The sequence below is a fragment of the Bubalus bubalis genome, chromosome X, assembly GCF_019923935.1.
Source record: "Bubalus bubalis isolate 160015118507 breed Murrah chromosome X, NDDB_SH_1, whole genome shotgun sequence".
Lineage (NCBI taxonomy): Eukaryota > Metazoa > Chordata > Mammalia > Artiodactyla > Bovidae > Bubalus > Bubalus bubalis.
The window spans coordinates 93,265,853-93,282,072 of NC_059181.1; the positions used below are offsets into that span (position 1 = coordinate 93,265,853).

At 45.7% G+C, this 16,220-nt stretch overlaps 3 protein-coding genes across 6 annotated transcripts in view; all 3 read left to right on the plus strand.

Moving 5' to 3' along the window:
- Positions 1-4,180, plus strand: part of GPRASP1 (G protein-coupled receptor associated sorting protein 1) — a 28,783-nt gene extending 24,603 nt beyond the window's left edge. Inside the window, 4 exon segments of the mRNA XM_044937270.2 lie at positions 3,193-3,256; positions 3,362-3,425; positions 3,606-3,682; positions 4,005-4,180. The gene's annotated coding sequence lies outside the window, so the exon portion shown is untranslated.
- The window catches only part of LOC102412527 (basic helix-loop-helix family member b9), a 110,663-nt gene that overhangs the window by 78,691 nt on the left and 15,752 nt on the right, over positions 1-16,220 (plus strand). The window contains exon 1 of one of the 4 annotated variants that reach the window (XM_006046676.4): positions 10,323-10,655. The exons of the other annotated variants lie outside the window; for them this stretch is intronic. The gene's annotated coding sequence lies outside the window, so the exon portion shown is untranslated. Of the gene's footprint in view, positions 1-10,322; positions 10,656-16,220 lie in introns of those variants that run through there. 4 annotated transcript variants of the gene reach the window in all.
- Positions 4,328-7,207, plus strand: GPRASP2 (G protein-coupled receptor associated sorting protein 2). The gene has a single exon (XM_044937272.1). It carries the CDS (start codon positions 4,332-4,334, stop codon positions 6,867-6,869), a length of 2,538 nt encoding a protein of 845 aa, XP_044793207.1. The 5' UTR covers positions 4,328-4,331; the 3' UTR covers positions 6,870-7,207.

Here is a 16,220-nt window from a genome sequence, read left to right on the forward strand (position 1 = left end):
AGATTTTTTCCTGTTATCTAAATATTGTACAGTTATCAGGTCTGACTCTTTGTGACCCCAATAATAAGTATCTAGTAACAAGTAAAAGCTGATAGGTAAATATATGAAAATTCATGGTAAGAATAATGCTCCCTTTTCATTCTGGTAAGCATCAGTGATTTTCAGTAAATAGGGACTTTCTCCAAGATGAACCTCAGAGGATTACAAAATCCCTCTCCTTTAGCAAAGAGAGAAGGTTCTTAAGAGGGTGGTTATAGTGGTGAGTGGTGAGAGATGAGCCCCCAAATTGATCCTCCCAGGGCATGAAGCCCAATTTGAGTGAAGAGGAGTGGACAGTCAGGATGGTGATTTAATTCCATGCCTACTGTTGCTGTAACAAATTATCACAATATTGCTGGCTTAAAAAAAAAGGCAAAAAATAAAAATACTGAAGGTTGCACATAGGAAAGGGTTTCACTGGTCTGAAATAAAGGTGATAGGAGGACTTCATTCTTCCAAGAGGTCCTAGAGGAATCTGTCTCCTTGCCTTTTCCACCTTCTGGGTCTGCATGGGCCTTGGCCTCTGGCTTCCTTCTTCAAAACCAGAGACATTCTATCCACTGGTGGCATCTTGCATGCAACTTCACTGTGACACTAAATCTTCTGCCTGCTTCTTCCACATTTAAAGTAGCCTTCCATGGCATTGGCCAAGATAAAGCAGTGTAATCTTCCTTTACATTCAGGTGATTAGCAATTTTAATTCCATCTGTGACCTAAAGTCTCCTGTGCAAGGTGAAAGTGTAAGTGAAGTTGCTCAGTCGTGTCCGACTCTTTGCGACCCCATAGACTGTAGCCTACCAGGCTCCTCTGTCCATGGGATTTTCCAGGCAATAGTTCTGGAGAACAGGACATGGACATTTTGGGGGGACTTTTATTCAGCCTACCAAAGCGAGGGAGCCATTTAGTTGGGTTTTAAAATGGGCAACAATACCAACAGGTTTGTGTTCAACCAGAGATGTTCTTAACCATGGCTGCTCTTTGCCCAACGGAGCACAATGAAGGGGATGGAGACTACAAGGAGGACTTAGAAGTGCAGGAATCAAGAACCAGCAGATTACTGTCTTGGGGAAGTGGGTGTCTGGTGGGGCCGACTCCAAACAATGGCTGGGGGAAGTAGACTGGTGTGTATGGCAAGCGTGTGAGATCCCAATTGGTTCTAATCCTTGGCGTATTCCCACCCTGCCAAAGATGAGGAGCCCTTGGAATCCCCTGCAAGAGATGACCTGACAGGAGCCAGGACTGCCCCTACATGGTGCCTGACCCCTCGCTGTGGGGTGAGAAACAGGATTGTCTGAGCAGGTGCGGGTCCTGTCAGGGAAAGGTCCTCTTTCCTGGGCAACCGTGCGGACAGTGAAATGGTAAAGTGTGCCACCACAGCGACTGAGAGAACAGCAGTGTGGCAGAAAGAATGACGACACTGGCGCAGACAAGTGGTTTGTCTCCTCAGCCAGAGGTCTATCAGGGGCTGCCTTCCCTTAGAAGAGGGGCAGGGGCTTGGCCTCCACGGGCGCCCCTTCCCAGTTTCCTCCAGCCCACGGCCCCTGAAGGTGAAAGCAGCCCCCCAGCCATCCGCGCCCTAGAAGGATGGCCAGCGTGATGGGGGAAGGGAGGGGGTGGACACCAAACACTCTGCAGGTACACACACACACACACTGCGGGGCGGCCTGTATCCATCCGCCGCTCCCTGCAGTGCGACCCTCCCAGCCCCGGCCCGCGACCCCCCTACGCTGCAGGGCCAGAAGCGTGGGGGGGGGGTCACCCCACGGGGGGCAGCGGAGGGCTGGAGTGGCTCCGCCCCTCAGGCTGGCTTCCCGGCCCCGCCCACTCTGGGTCGGAACTACGGTGGGCCTGCGAGGGGGCGTCGAGCCCATTCGTGCCGTATCCCTCCGCCCCACTTCCCGACACCCTCGCCGCGAGCCGTCGGTGCCGCAGCCTGCGCAGCCCCTACCCGGTTTGGCGCAGCGGCGCGGGAGGTGGGGACGCCTCTTTTCCATTCCGCCCGCACGGCGAGCGGTGGGAAGCGAGAGAAGAGCTGCGACCCTGCGCCTGCGAAGGCAAGTGGGGGTGTCGTGGGGCGACGACCGGCTCACGGCCTGTCCTGGCAGCCTGAAGACGGGGAGGCGAGCGGAGCGGGATCCTTAAAGAGATGCGCAGCGCTGGGGGACCCCTGGCCCTGAGACGACGGCGACCGGCGCGGGCCGGGCCCGGGGTTGTGGGGTCTTGGCTGTAGGGGTTCCCTCGGATGCTGGGGAGGCGTGTGGCGTGGACTAGTCCCTGGCGGGCTTTCCGGGTGCCTGTGCCCCGCCCTCGACTTGCCTGTGCGGGGAGAGGGCTGTGCGGGAAGCTGCTATGGGAGAAATGGCGGAGGGAGCCTGGGTGGGCGCTCCGAGGAGGTCGCCGGAGCTGGGACGGGAGCAGCCCCGGCTATGATTCTGTCAAGGGGCCTGTCGGACCCCTCGTGCCGGGTGCTGTCCTTTCCCACAGGCACCTTTTTGATGCCAAAGTCTACTGTCTGTGCAGTAGGTCTGGCAATTTCAGGCCACGGGGTGCATCTGTAGAGAAGCTTGAGGAAAACCAGGGACAGGGAAAAGACCTGTTTTTCTGAAAGTGTATGGGGGATGGGGGTGGGCAGCAGCCGTTGACTGGACATCTGAATCGGGGTGGGGTGATTGCGACCAGCACAGGTCAGGCATGCAGGAATATTTCATAAATTTCTTGTCTACCAGGTTTTTACACACTTCCCTTGCCTTCCTTCCTCTTCGCAATCCAGAATTGGGGGTGGAAAAGATGAACTGGGAGGTAAAGGTGGGACAGAAATCATAAATTCAGGTACCACTGCACAACCTGTTTTCTAGAATATGTGGGCACCCTTCCCCCAAATTATGCTGCGTAAGGCAAAGGGATGTGGTGCACCTAGTGGTGAATCTTCATAATAGGAGAAGGGAGCAATGCGAAAAATGTGACGTCAAGAGATGCTGTTTGTTATCTTGACTGCTGAAATACAGGACCTAAATAAAATGAGAATATTCTACTAAGAGGACTCTAAATATTGAAAGACAGTATATGAATTCCCATACTCGGTGTTGGTCTGTCCACCAGCCTCTTAGTTGCTACCTTGGTCTTCTGACTGTCTTTTTCATCTTTTGTCCATAGACCTTCTTTAAGGCTGGTTACTTCTGCAAGGAAGGAAAGAAGGAAGAGACTGAAATCTCTGAAGGTTTGTGCAAAGAGGAGCAATGCAGGGGACAGCTACAGAGGAAGATTGACAAGTGTTTTCCATCCAGCTGGGTGTCGCTGATTCACATCTCCTACTCTCTTTTAGATTTGCAGACTGCTGCAGAACCCCTTGACCATTTCCTGTCCTGCAGGAGTGTTAGGATTGTTGGGTAGGTGTGGATTGGGCAGTGAATGGGAGGAGCAGACCAGAGAGCAGGGACCAAGAGAAAGAAAACATAAGACAAATTAGACACTTAAACAAAAAGAGATATTTGTATCCGGGGTCAGGGTGTCTGCCTGTCAACCAAGCAGTCAGACTCCATTTTTACTGTATGTTTACTTATCCATAGGACAGCCTGCTGTTTGCATAAGGCTTAATACCACTGAAACAAAACAAGGAGAGGAAGATTGTGCCACATTAGTGCAGGTATGAGAGTGGGTACAGCTTTTGGGTGAGGTAGAAAAGACAAACAGGTCCATGAATGATTAGGGTCTGGTCTTGGGGCTCCTCAGCCTCTCCCATTGCCAAGATACTTTCACACTATTTATGCATGTGTGTTGTAGCAAGCAAAGCAATGTGGCATCTCTGGAACTAAAGAGTATGTTTGGGTAAAATGAGGATGACAGAGAGACTTTCTAATAGCCTAACTTTCCCACCAAGCTTTTAAAGTCCAGTCTCTCTGTGAGTTTTTGCATGGAGTGACACAGTTGGAAGAGATTCAATGTCCCATGTTATTCTTGCTTCCTAGATTGACTTCCAGTGGCAGCTCTGGTGGTGTTGGAATTGCTGCTGACCATCACCATCGACAGGTCTGCACCCTGCCCTGGGGAACCATCCATCCTCTCCCAGCTTGGTTGGTCTTCTTCTGCACTCTGTGATATTGGCTGGGACTGGTATTGGAAAGGAGGCTGATTGAGTTCTGGACTGGTGATTGACTCTAACTTTTGTTTCCAACTATATTGTCTGAATCATCTAGAGATTACACAGTGTGAGGATTCAGAACTGTGACAGATCTGTGGTAGAAACTGAGACTTGGATTGAGGTATTTAACTAGGTCTGTTCTGTAACTTGTACTATGACTGGGGCTGAAGTTGAGCCTGTTGCCCAGGCCAAGCCTGAAAAGAAGCCTGGAGAAGAGGTTGTGGGTGGGGCTGAGAGAGAGAATGAAGTCCCAATGGTGGTCAGACCTAAGGTTAGGAACCAGGCAACATCTGGGGCAAGGTCCAAAACTGAGTCCAAGGCAATGGCTGGGGCAAGGCCTAAAACTGAGTCACAGACAATGGCTGGAGCAAGGCCCAGAACGGAGTCGCAGCCAATGGCTGGGGCAAGGCCTAAAACTGAATTCCAGGCAATGCCAGGAGCAAGGCCCAAAACTGAGGCCAGGGCAGTAGGCAGGGCACGTCCTAAGACTGAAGCCAAGGCAATCCCTGGAGCAAGACCCAAAGATGAAGCCCAAGTTTGGGCTCAGACTGAGTTTGGGGCTGAGGCAATGTTGCAATCAGAGGGCATGCCCCAAACCAGTGTAGTAGCCTGGCCATTGGTCAATACTGAGTCTGGGTCAGTCACTAAACCTATGGCCCTATCTGTGGATAGGGAACTGGTCAATGTGGACAGTGAGACCTTTCCTAGCTCCCAGGTTCAGACAGGAATCCAACCCTGGTTTGGGTCTGGGGAGGAAACTAGTATGGGGTCTTGGTGCTATCCCAGGGCTAAGGCCAGAGAGGAGGCTTCTAGTGAGTCTGGATTCTGGTCAGCAGATGAGACCTCTACAATGTCTTCTTTTTGGGCTGGGGAAGAGGCCAGTATCAGATCATGGCCTAGGGAAGAGGCCAATACCAGGTCTAGGCACAGGGCCAAACATCAGCCTAATCCCAGATCCAGGCCCAGATCCAAGCAAGATCCCTTTATTGATTCCTGGTCTGGGTCTGAGGAGGAGTCTGGCAACCCATTCTGCTTGTGGGCTGGAGAAAATACCAATAACTTGTTCAGGTCCAGAGTCAGGGATGAGGCAAATATGAGATCCAAGCTCCGGACAAAAAGAGAGGACTTTTTTGAATCTGAGTCTGAAGACGAGTACTATAAGGAATCTTGGTTTTTGCCTGAAGAAGAGGCCAATAGTAGATTCAGACCCAGAGACAAGGAAGCACCTAATACTGTATTGAAGCCCAGGACCCAGAAAGTTGTTAATAACAGTGACAGGGTCAAACAAGAAACCAGGTTTGAGGAGGAAGTCATTATTGGGTCCTGGTTCTGGGCAGAAAAAGAGGCCAGTATGGAGGCTGGAGCTTCAGCCATCTGTGAATCTGAGGCAGGGGCTGAGGAGGGGGCCATTGGTGGATCGTTGTTCTGGACTGAGGAAAATTCCAGTTTGGGAGCTGTGGCCAGAGAAGAGACCAGACCAGAGTCTGAAGAAGAGGCCATATTTGGGTCCTGGTTCTGGGACAGGGATGAGGCCTGCTTTGACTTAAATCCTCGTCCTGTGTACAAGGCTAGTCCCAGGTTCAGAGATGGAGCCGAGGAGGAAGTTAATGTATCATCCAGGCCCAAAACCTGGGAAGAGGTCACTGTCGAATTCAAACCTGGTCCTTGTCATGGGGTTGGCTTCCCATCCCCAAGCCCCTTTAGAATTCCTGAAGAAGCAACAACATCTGTATACACCGAACTATTTGAGGGAAAGCCCAAGAATGTGGAAGTTACCCCAGAAGGGGAAGAGCAGGAATCTTTGCTTCAGTCTGATCAGCCTGACTCTGAGTTCCCATTTCAATATGATCCATCCTACCGGTCAGTCAGGGAAATTCGGGAGCATCTTAGGGCCAAGGAGAGTGCACAGCCTGAGAGTTGGTCCTGCAGCTGCATACAGTGTGAGCTTAAAATTGGTCCTGAAGAGTTTGAAGAACTCCTCTTATTAATGGACAAAATTCGAGATCCTTTTATTCATGAAATATCTAAGATTGCAATGGGTATGAGAACTGCTTCTCAATTTACTCGTGATTTCATTCGCGATTCAGGTGTTGTCTCACTTATTGAAACCTTACTCAATTATCCCTCCTCCCGAGTTAGGACAAGTTTTCTGGAAAATATGATTCACATGGCTCCACCTTACCCAAATCTGAACATGATTGAGACATTTGTGTGTCAAGTGTGTGAGGAAACCCTTGCTCATAGCGTGGGTTCCCCTGAGCAGGTGCTTGGGTTAAGGATGCTTAGACACCTCACCTCAACTACTGACTATCACACACTGGTTTCCAATTATATGTCTGGATTTCTTTCCTTATTAACCACAGGCAATGCAAGAACAAAGTTTCACATTCTGAAAATGCTATTGAATTTGTCTGAAAATCCCATGGTGGCAAAAAAACTGTTTAGTGCCAAGGCTCTATCAATATTTGTGGGTCTCTTTAACATAGAAGAGACAAATGATAACATTCAAATTGTTATTAAAATGTTTCAGAATATCAGTAATATTATCAAAAATGGAACAATGGCCTTAATTGATGATGATTTCAGTCTTGAGCCACTTATTTCTGCATTCCATGAATTTGAGAAGTTGGCTGAGGAACTGCAAGTCCAAATAAACAATCAAAGTGATCCTGAGGTAGGACAGCAAAGCTAATATGACTATCCACCTGCCTCTGATCAGCCTTATGTTCCCAAAGAACCCTGAGTAGTGCTTTGGTTTTCAGTCTGGTTTTTTATTGTAACTTATACTTTAATTCTGATGTTAACTTTGTCCAATTCTTTGTTTGAGCTGGATCATTTTGTGGATGCCAAATGATTATTAGTGCTGAAAAAATTTGTCGATATTTATCTTGCTGTCCAGATTGCTGTATTTTTCAGTATTGAGCTTCTAATGAACTGAGCCGCCTGTGTAAGTTACTCTGCTATTCATTGTTTAAACATATTGTTCTCTATTTGAGTCAGTGTTTTAAATAAAGTTCTGTGTGAAAAGTGGCAGAAGTGACCCTTCTTCAGTTTAAAATCTAAATGTAGATACATCGTGCACAGTGACAGACAATTTGTAGTATGACATACATACCCTCATTGGAAAATCCCATTCCTGGAGCTTAAAGAGGAAGGGATTGCTGTGGGCTGTGGTACTTGAGGAATGCTTCAGAGAAGAGGGACTCAAATTGGTCACTGAATAGTAGGAGGAGACAACCCATTAGGTCATTCTTGGAAGTGAGTAGTGTGGTGTGAAGAAAAGTGTGTACCCAGAAAACTCTATCTGTCTTCCTGGAATAGGTGAGACAAGTTTAATGAGGGATGCAGTTGGAATGAGGCCACTTTGGAAAACTAAGTTGGCCAAATCTGCACATTTTGCAACTCAAAGTAGAGGTGCTGCTCAGTGCCACCTGAAGAGAGAACAAGTAGAGTAGAATAACAGTTAAATGGAGTCAGGAATAAGATTTCCTTTGTGATCCTAATCCAAGGAAATTATTAAGGAAATACCATACAGCTATTAAAAGAGATCTATTTATTGGCATGGAATGACACCGATGCTTTTATATCTGGTGACATAGAGAAGACTGTGACATCATCTGTAGAAAATTATTAATAGATTCCACTTTTAAAACCTGTGTGTAAACAGACACAATTCCTGTACAATTTCAGTAATGACTTTCTAAGAAACTTCACATATTCCATATTCTGGAAGAAAATACTGTGCTAAAGAAGTTTTCAGAGACAGGCATTGGGGAGATACAAAATAAGACAATGGTTTTACCTTTTAATATGCTTATATCTAGTGCTTTAAGTTATAGGTGGACACGTTGGAAGGGATATAGTTATGTAAATGAACATGTGTTAAAATAGTCTTTTAGAGATTAAACTCATTTAGAACAGTTGAAAAGGAATGAGACTTCAGAAAAACTAGCTTATGAAATGTTTTAAAGAAAAGTAAAATGACAAAGGTTGCTGAGTTTCTATTAGTCTCTTGATTGTATGAAGATGGCAGCCTTTTGACATGACCGTTACATACAAAAGATCATCACATTTCCTTTTGTAGTGCACAAAGTGGACAACAAAGTTCCAGAAGCAGATAGTAGTAATGATTGCACAACACTGTGAATGTACTTAATGCCACTGAATTATACACCTTAAGATGGTTAAAATCGTAAGTTTTATGTTATGTGTAGTTTCCACAAAATAAGAAAAATATCATACCATACCTTCAGACAAGAATTGCAGAAGTCAGGGATAGGTTTGGTTTGGAGAGGGAATACAGGTTTGTGGGAAATACCATATGTCTTGTTATTTTTAGACATGGTGAAAATGTTTTGTCTGAGGATGCTGTTAATTTTTGAAATGGTAAATTTATGATTCATAAGTTAGAAATCACTGCAGATGGTGACTGCAGCCATGAAATTACAAGACTCTTGCTCCTTGGAAGAAAAGCTATGACAAACTTAGTGTATTGAAAAGCAGAGACATCACTTTGCCAACAAAGGTCCGTATAGTCAAAACTATGGCCCAGTAGTCATCTATGGACATGAGAGTTGGACATAAAGAAGGCTGAGCACCAAAGAATTGATGTTTTTGAACTGTGGTGTTGAGAGTCCCTTGACAGCAAGGAGATCAAACAAGTCAATCTGAAAGGAAATCAACCCTGAATAGTCATTGGAAGGAATGATACTGAAGCTGAAGTTCCAATACTTTGGCCACCTGATGTGAAGAACTGACTCATTGGAAAAGACCCTTATGTTGGGGAAGATTTAAGGTGGGAGGAGAACGGGGTGACAGGATAAGATAGTTGGATGGCATCACCAACTCAATGGACATGAGTTTGAGCAAGCTCTGGGAGGTGTTGAAGGACAGGGAAGCCTGGCGTGCTGCAGTCCATGGGGTTGCAAACAGTCGGATACGACTGATCAACTAAACAACAATAAAATTAGAAATGGACATATGGAAGTTTTTTTCAACACAACAGCCACTAAGATTATGAGAATGGCTGAAGGAGATGTGTATATACAATATACACTATATAATCATAAACAAAACATGTTTAGCTGCTAATTTGAGTCTGCCTCTTTTGAGACACCCATGGACTGTAGCCTGCCAGGCTCCTCTGTCCATGGAATTTCCCAGGGGAGAGTACTGGAGTGGGTTGCCATTTCCTTCTGCAGGGAATCTTCCTAACTCAGGGATCAAACCTGCATCTCCTGCATTGCAGGCGGATTCTTTACTGCTGAGCCACCAGGGAAGCAGACAAAATATATATGTATTAAATTTCATACACATAGAAAGTTAATAAATGTTAGTATAACATTGCTGGATCAGGTACAAAGTTGATTAATATCTTAAGGGTGATAAATCATTTATGTTTTCTATTCCACTGGACATGAATCATTTCCATATCTATTGGACAAAATACCTACAAGTTAATATAGCCTCTCAGGGTTGAAAACTTGCTCAGTCAACAGGAAGTGAATCCCAGCACTGCACTGAACTAGTATCCAGTAACTTATGTTGTCTTTACCCAATTTTTGTATACTTTTTCTGACAGTGCAACACCTCCCATCCAATTTTAGGCTCCAAGGTTTTTGGAAGGGGGGCAAAGTGGCAGTTTTGCCTCCATTCACAAACCAGAAGTGATAACAGAGATCCTCCTGGTGATGGAAATTGGAGACTGAATGTTTGTTTTGCCTATCAGTATTTTCAAGATAGATCTTGCACGTGTTTTAATACATCACCCCAGTCTCATCAGTTCAGTCGCTCAGTCGTGTCTGACTCTGCGAGCCCATGGACTGCAGCACGCCAGGCTTCCCTGTCAGACTCCCGGAACCTACTCAAACGAGTTTTATACAGATTATTAAAAGTCAGTTGGTCTCTGAACTCCTCATGGAGTGTTCCTCACCAGCCCTGTGTTCCTACAGAGCAAAGCCCAGGCCTAGGACTGGAAGCGTTGGCTCCAATCCAGCCTTCCTTTCAGTTCTCTATCTTTACCACCACCGGGAGCTTCAGGTTGTTCTAGCAAGCAGCTAAGCCCCAGAGGCAGAAGACTGTACCTTGCTTGCTACTGCAGGGCAGCGGCAGACATGCCAAATGTGTGGTCACGTGAGGCTGAGGGTGGATTCCATGAGGGCACTCTCACTTGGACCAGCGTAGAGGTGTGTAAGCACTGCAAAGGGTCGGGAAAGACTTGCACCTGACGCTTGACAGTCGGCTGTAAGAGGAGTGGTAGGATGTAACGGTGGGTGGGTGGGTGTCTCTTCATGCTGCACTAGCCTGAAAACGAATTCTTCAGGTGCCCAGGATTACGGTAATTGTTGGCAGAGGACACAATCCCTCAGCCAATCCCGAGCGTCAGCCAGGGCCTGATTTTTGTCCAGGAGCTCAAGAGGCTGGAAGTCATCCTGAGGGAGGCATATGTGGAGAGAAGCAGCGGCCGCTGTTGGAGGAGGTGGGTTTGAGGCCGGCCAGGAAATAGCATCCATGGGAGGTGGTGGTAGAGACTAGATCCTCGTGGAGGAAGCGCCTGGGATCTTCGTGCTCCCTCCTGCTCCCTCCTGTTTTCTGAAGGCCCCTCACACCACCCAGCGTGGCGTGACTGTTTCTCTGTTTGGGTAGGGGAGGTGGATACGAGGAAGCAGTTGGCTTCAGAGGTGCCTAGAAAGAGGACATTGTGAAGTGACAGTTCGTGAACACCTGTGGTCTTGCATCAGGAAATGCAGGTGTGAAGATAAGAACTGTTAGCTACACTCCCTTCCTCCCACCTCGTTGGCACTCTACTGTTTTGTCTTTAACCAGCTCGAAATTGGGGCAGGGGGTGGGATATCCAAGGCTGCAGCTGCCTGGAGATGTAAGAGGAATTAACCCCAATCTGGGCAGCTCTGGGGAAGGGGAGATAACAGACTCAGGAGGAGGGAATCTGTTTGTTTGGGGCCCTTCACATAGGAGTTCTCTTTGGGATACTGCCAAGCTTCTCAGTTCCCAAGATGATTCCTGAATCTGTGCCCCAGGTAGCAGCTCCCTCCCATCTAGGAACTCAAAACTGCTACTCCTTGGAGGCTCCCTCCTGCTGCCCCCGTGCTGGGCGTCTGAATAGGGTTTTTCTGGCAACCACCTTATGAAAACTGTTTTATGGATTGTCTCATGTGTGTCTGCTCTGCTGACACTTTGCTCTCTTTGCCTTTTGCTTTCTGCCCACTTCTTCAGGCGTGTTTCTTTGGTCTTACACTAGGTATAAGATCCTTGGTGTATCCTTGCACTAGGTGTAAGGTCCTTGGTCTTACACTAAGTGTAGGTCTGAAAGGTTGTTGCTGAATGAAAAGATGCTGGGATTCTTGGCCTCTGGAGGAGAAGAATTCAATCTGGGGCCAGATATGAGGCTCAGAGCTTTTGTGTAATTAAGTTTTATTAAAGTATAAAGGAGATAGAGAAAGCTTCTGACATAGGCATGAGAAGGGGGCAGAAAGAGTACTCCCCTGCTAGTATTCAGCTGGATGTTATATAGTCGCTGCTGCTGCTGCTAAGTCACTTCAGTCGTGTCCGACTCTGTGTGACCCCATAGACGGCAGCCCACCAGGCTCCCCCATCCCTGGGATTCTCCAGGCAAGAACACTGGAGTGGGTTGCCATTTCCTTCTCCAATGCATGAAAGTGAAAAGTGAGAGTGAAGTTGCTCAGTCGTGTCCGACTCTTCGCGACCCCATGGACTGCAGACTACTAGGCTCCGTCCATGGGATTTTCCAGGCAAGAGTACTGGAGTGGGTTGCCATTGCCTTCTCCGTATATAGTTACTAGCAGTCTACTAATAAAAGAAAGGAATGTCTTAAAACTCAGAATGGCACCAGGCCCCTCATCCATAAGATGCATTTTGGGATAATCTTGGCACCAGATGATCATCCCGGGCCCATGAAACGATTGACTTGAATCTTGTAGAAGGGCAGATTACCATATAAATAGTTTCGTTTACATAGATTAGGGGAATAATATCTGAGTATAACATACTGGTTTGTCAAGTAGGTTCTGAGCCATTGACTTGAAGGCAGAGTCTGGGGTAAATGCATAGTACATTAACATAGCTTAAGACAAACATTTCCATAAGAAAAATGCATTGGTTAACTCAAGGTTTGAGAATAGTTAACTTCAGGTGAAACCAGGTGTCATTATGGCAACACAGTATTTTAAGAGAAACCTCCTTTTAAATTTGTATAGAGAAGGAAAAAAATATTGTTAGTTTGTTTCCTCCTGCAGCTTAAGTGAGATAAAAATATCTGACACTTGCAGCCTATTTCCTCCATTTGGAGACCCCTGGCCTTCCTGCCTGTCACCCTCTCAGGTCCTTGGTATATCCCTATCCTCTTTCTAACTAAATATCCCCACTCCACCTACGCACTCCCTCCAACCCCCATATCCACCAGATACCAGGGCAATTTAAGAAAGTGCCACTAGGAAATAATGAATTCTCCTAAGCCCACTCATATCCTTATTTTTATACTCAGTATAGAGTTGAAACTATGCAATAATTCTATTTCAGGTCCTCCTGTTTATATTTAAAAGCTGGAATAGAGTAGTGGGCATGTGGGTAAAATTACAGAGATTGAGTTCTTAGGGCTGCCCCCTCCTCTCTTACCCCCTGCCTCTTTTGTTGTTATCCTCTTCCCTCCATTCTCCAGAATTCTGGTAATATATGTATTGGTACCAACATTTAAGTTGTGGCCTTTCCCCGCAAACTTTGTTGTCTTGTCTGTGTTGTTTTAGAGTTTGACAAAACACCTCAAACATTAAGTGGTATGTGAAAGTCGCTCAGTTGTGTCCGACTCTTTGCGACCCCGTGGACTATATAGTCCATGGAATTCTCCAGGTCAGAATACTGGAGTGGGTAGCCTTTCCCTTCTCCAGGGGATCTCCCCAACCCAGGGATCGAACCCAGGTCTCCTGCATTTCAGGCAGATTCTTTACCAACTGAGCTATCAGGGAAGCCCTTAAGTGGTATAAGAGAGAATACATCTGACCTTTGTCTCTGGATCCTTGCACAGAGCCAGGAATTTCTTGAACCTTGGTAAGATCTATGCTTATGAATGGACTGTGGTTGGTCCTACTTAGCTTCAGGATGTGAGAATGTGGGCTGGTCACTATAATGGGACAACCACATATTTAGAGTTAGAACTTTAGGCCAGCAGGAACTCCTGAGTGGGGAGGAGGCTAGATTTGGGGTTCAATCATGTGACCAGTAATTTACTCAATCATGCCTATGTAATGAAACCCCAGTGAAAACTTCCTGGTTGGTAACCACACTGATTTCCAGGGAGGATGATATTGCCCCAAATCTGTGAAAAGCAGGCATGAAATTTGTCTGTATGTCTGAAACGCGTCCATAACTTGTTCTATGTGTATCCTTTCTATTAAAACTATAACTCTACATATAGCACGTTTAGTGCATTCTTTAAGTTGTTCTAGTAAATTATCAAACCTGAAGGGGGCATTGTTCAGTCACTCATTTGTATCCAACTCTTGGCAGCCCCATGGACTGCAGCACTCCAGGCTTCCCTGTCCTTCACTATTTCCTGGAGTTTGCTCAGATTCATGTCCATTGAGTCAGTGATGCCATCCAACCATCTCATCCTCTGTTACTTCCTTCTCCTCCTGCCCTCAATCTTTCCCAGCATCAGGGTCTTTTCCAACGACTGGGCTCTTCGCGTCAGGTGGCCAAGGTATTGGAGCTTTGGCTTCAGCATCAGTCCTTCCAATGAATATTCAGGGTTCATTTCCTTTAGGATTGACTGGTTTGATCTCATTGCTGTCCAAGAGACTCTCAAGAGTCTTCTCCAGCACCACAATTTGAAAGCATTGGCAGTCAGCCTTCTTTATGGTCCAACTCACATCCATACTGACTACTGGAAAAACCACAGCTTTGACTATATGAACCTTTGTTGGCAAAGTCTGCTCTTTAATATGATGTCTGGGTTTATCATAGCTTTTTTTGAAGAAGCAAGTGTCTTTTAATTTCATGGCTGCAGTCAAAATCCGCAGTGATTTTGCAGCCCAGGAAAATAAAATCTGTCACTGCTTCCACTTTTCCCCCATCTATTTGCCATGAAATAATTAATGGGACCAGATGTCATGACCTTATATTTTGAATTTTGAATTTTAATCTAGCTTTTTCACTCTTCTCTTTCACCCTTATCTGGAGGCTGTTTAGTTCTTCACTTTCTGCCATTAGAGTGGTATCATGTGCATAACTGAGGTTGTTGATATTTCTCCTGGAAATCTTGATTCTAGCTTGTGATTCCTCCAGCTTAGCATTTCGCATTATGTACTCTGCATAGATGTTAAATAAGCAGAGTGACAATATACAGCCTTGGTGTACTCCTTTCCCAATTTTCGATCAGTTCATTGTCATGTCCGAGTCTAACTGTTGCTTCTTGTCCTGCATACAGGTTTCTCAGGAGGCAGGTAAAGTGGTCTGGTATTCCCATCTCTTTAAGAATTTTCCACAGTTTGTTGTGATCCACACACAGACTTTAGCATATATCAATGAAGCAGAAGTAGATGTTTTTCTGGGCTTCCCTTGCTTTTTCTGTCAGATGTTGGCAATTTGATCTCTGGTTTCTCTGCCTTTTCTAAATCCAAGTTGTACATCTGGCCATTCTCGTTTAATGTACCTTTGAAGTCTAGCTTGAAGGATTTTAGGTCTTCCCTGGTGGCTCAGTAAGTAAAGGATCTGCCTGCAATGCAGGTGACCTGGGTTCAATCCCTGGGTCGGGAAGATTCCCTGGAGAAGGAAATGGCTACCCACTCCAGTGTTCTTGCCTGGAGAATTCCATGGACAGAGGAGCCTGGTGGGCTACAGTCTATGGGGTCACAAAGAGTTGAACACAACTGAATGACTAGCACTTTCACTTTGAAGGATTTTGAACACTACCTTGCTAGCATGTGAAGTGAGTGTAATTGTATGGTAGTTTGAACATTCCTTGATGTTGCCCTTCTTTGGGATTTTAATGAAAACTGACTGTTCCCAGTCCCGTGTCCATGGCTGAGTTCTCCAAATTTGCTGGCAAATTGAGTGCAGCATTTTAACAGCATCCTCTTTTAGGATTTGAAATAGCTCAGCTGGAATTCCATCACCTTCACCAGCTTTGTTCATAGTAATGCTTCCTAAGGTCCACTTGACTTCACACTCCAGGATGTTTGGCTGTAGGTGAGTGACCACACCATTGTTGTTATCTGGGTCATTAAGACCTTTTTGAGAGTGTCATGGGAACCTTTGAATTTATTACTGGTCAGTCAAAAGTGTGGGTGGTACTCCAGGACTTGTAACTGGCATCTCAAATGGGGACAGTATTATTGGGGACTGTACTCTTAAACCTGTGGAGTCTGCCTCTAACTCAGGGTAGTTGGTGTCAAAGAACTGATGATGTCAAAAAAAAAAAAAAGTGTCACACACTCCTATTTTTAGCAGCCAACTCTCAGTTCATATCTATAAACCGATGTTTGATCCTATGCATCATGCATAAACAAGTTAAATTCCATGAAAAAAGCAGCCTATGTTAATAAGCAGCCTATGTTTTTGTGGCATATGTCTACAATTTAGATGATTTTTAAAGATCTTTTTCTATATTTTTTTCTTATCAGAGCGCTCCCTCAGCCTTTATTTTCTATTAGGGAAACTTAACACGGTGCATACGGTGTATTTGTAGTTGGGAAACTTCACAGGGCAGTCCAGCGAGATACCTCTAAGTCCCACATGCATTCTAGTGCAGATACTTAACTAACTCACAACTGTGGATTTTTTTCAATCTAAGCCAAAGGACAAGGAAGTGTGAGGTGTGTGTGTCTATGCATAAAGATGATTACCTCTGTTCTGATCACTCCTTGGGTAGCACTTATAAGGGCTAGATCATCCCTCAGTTTTTTTTTTACTGGGAGTGTAGTTGAAGTAAGTTTGTCAACACATATGTGGCCTTTTTGTTTCTCCCTCCTTTCTGGATAAATATTATGGGTTATCTCATGTAATAAATATC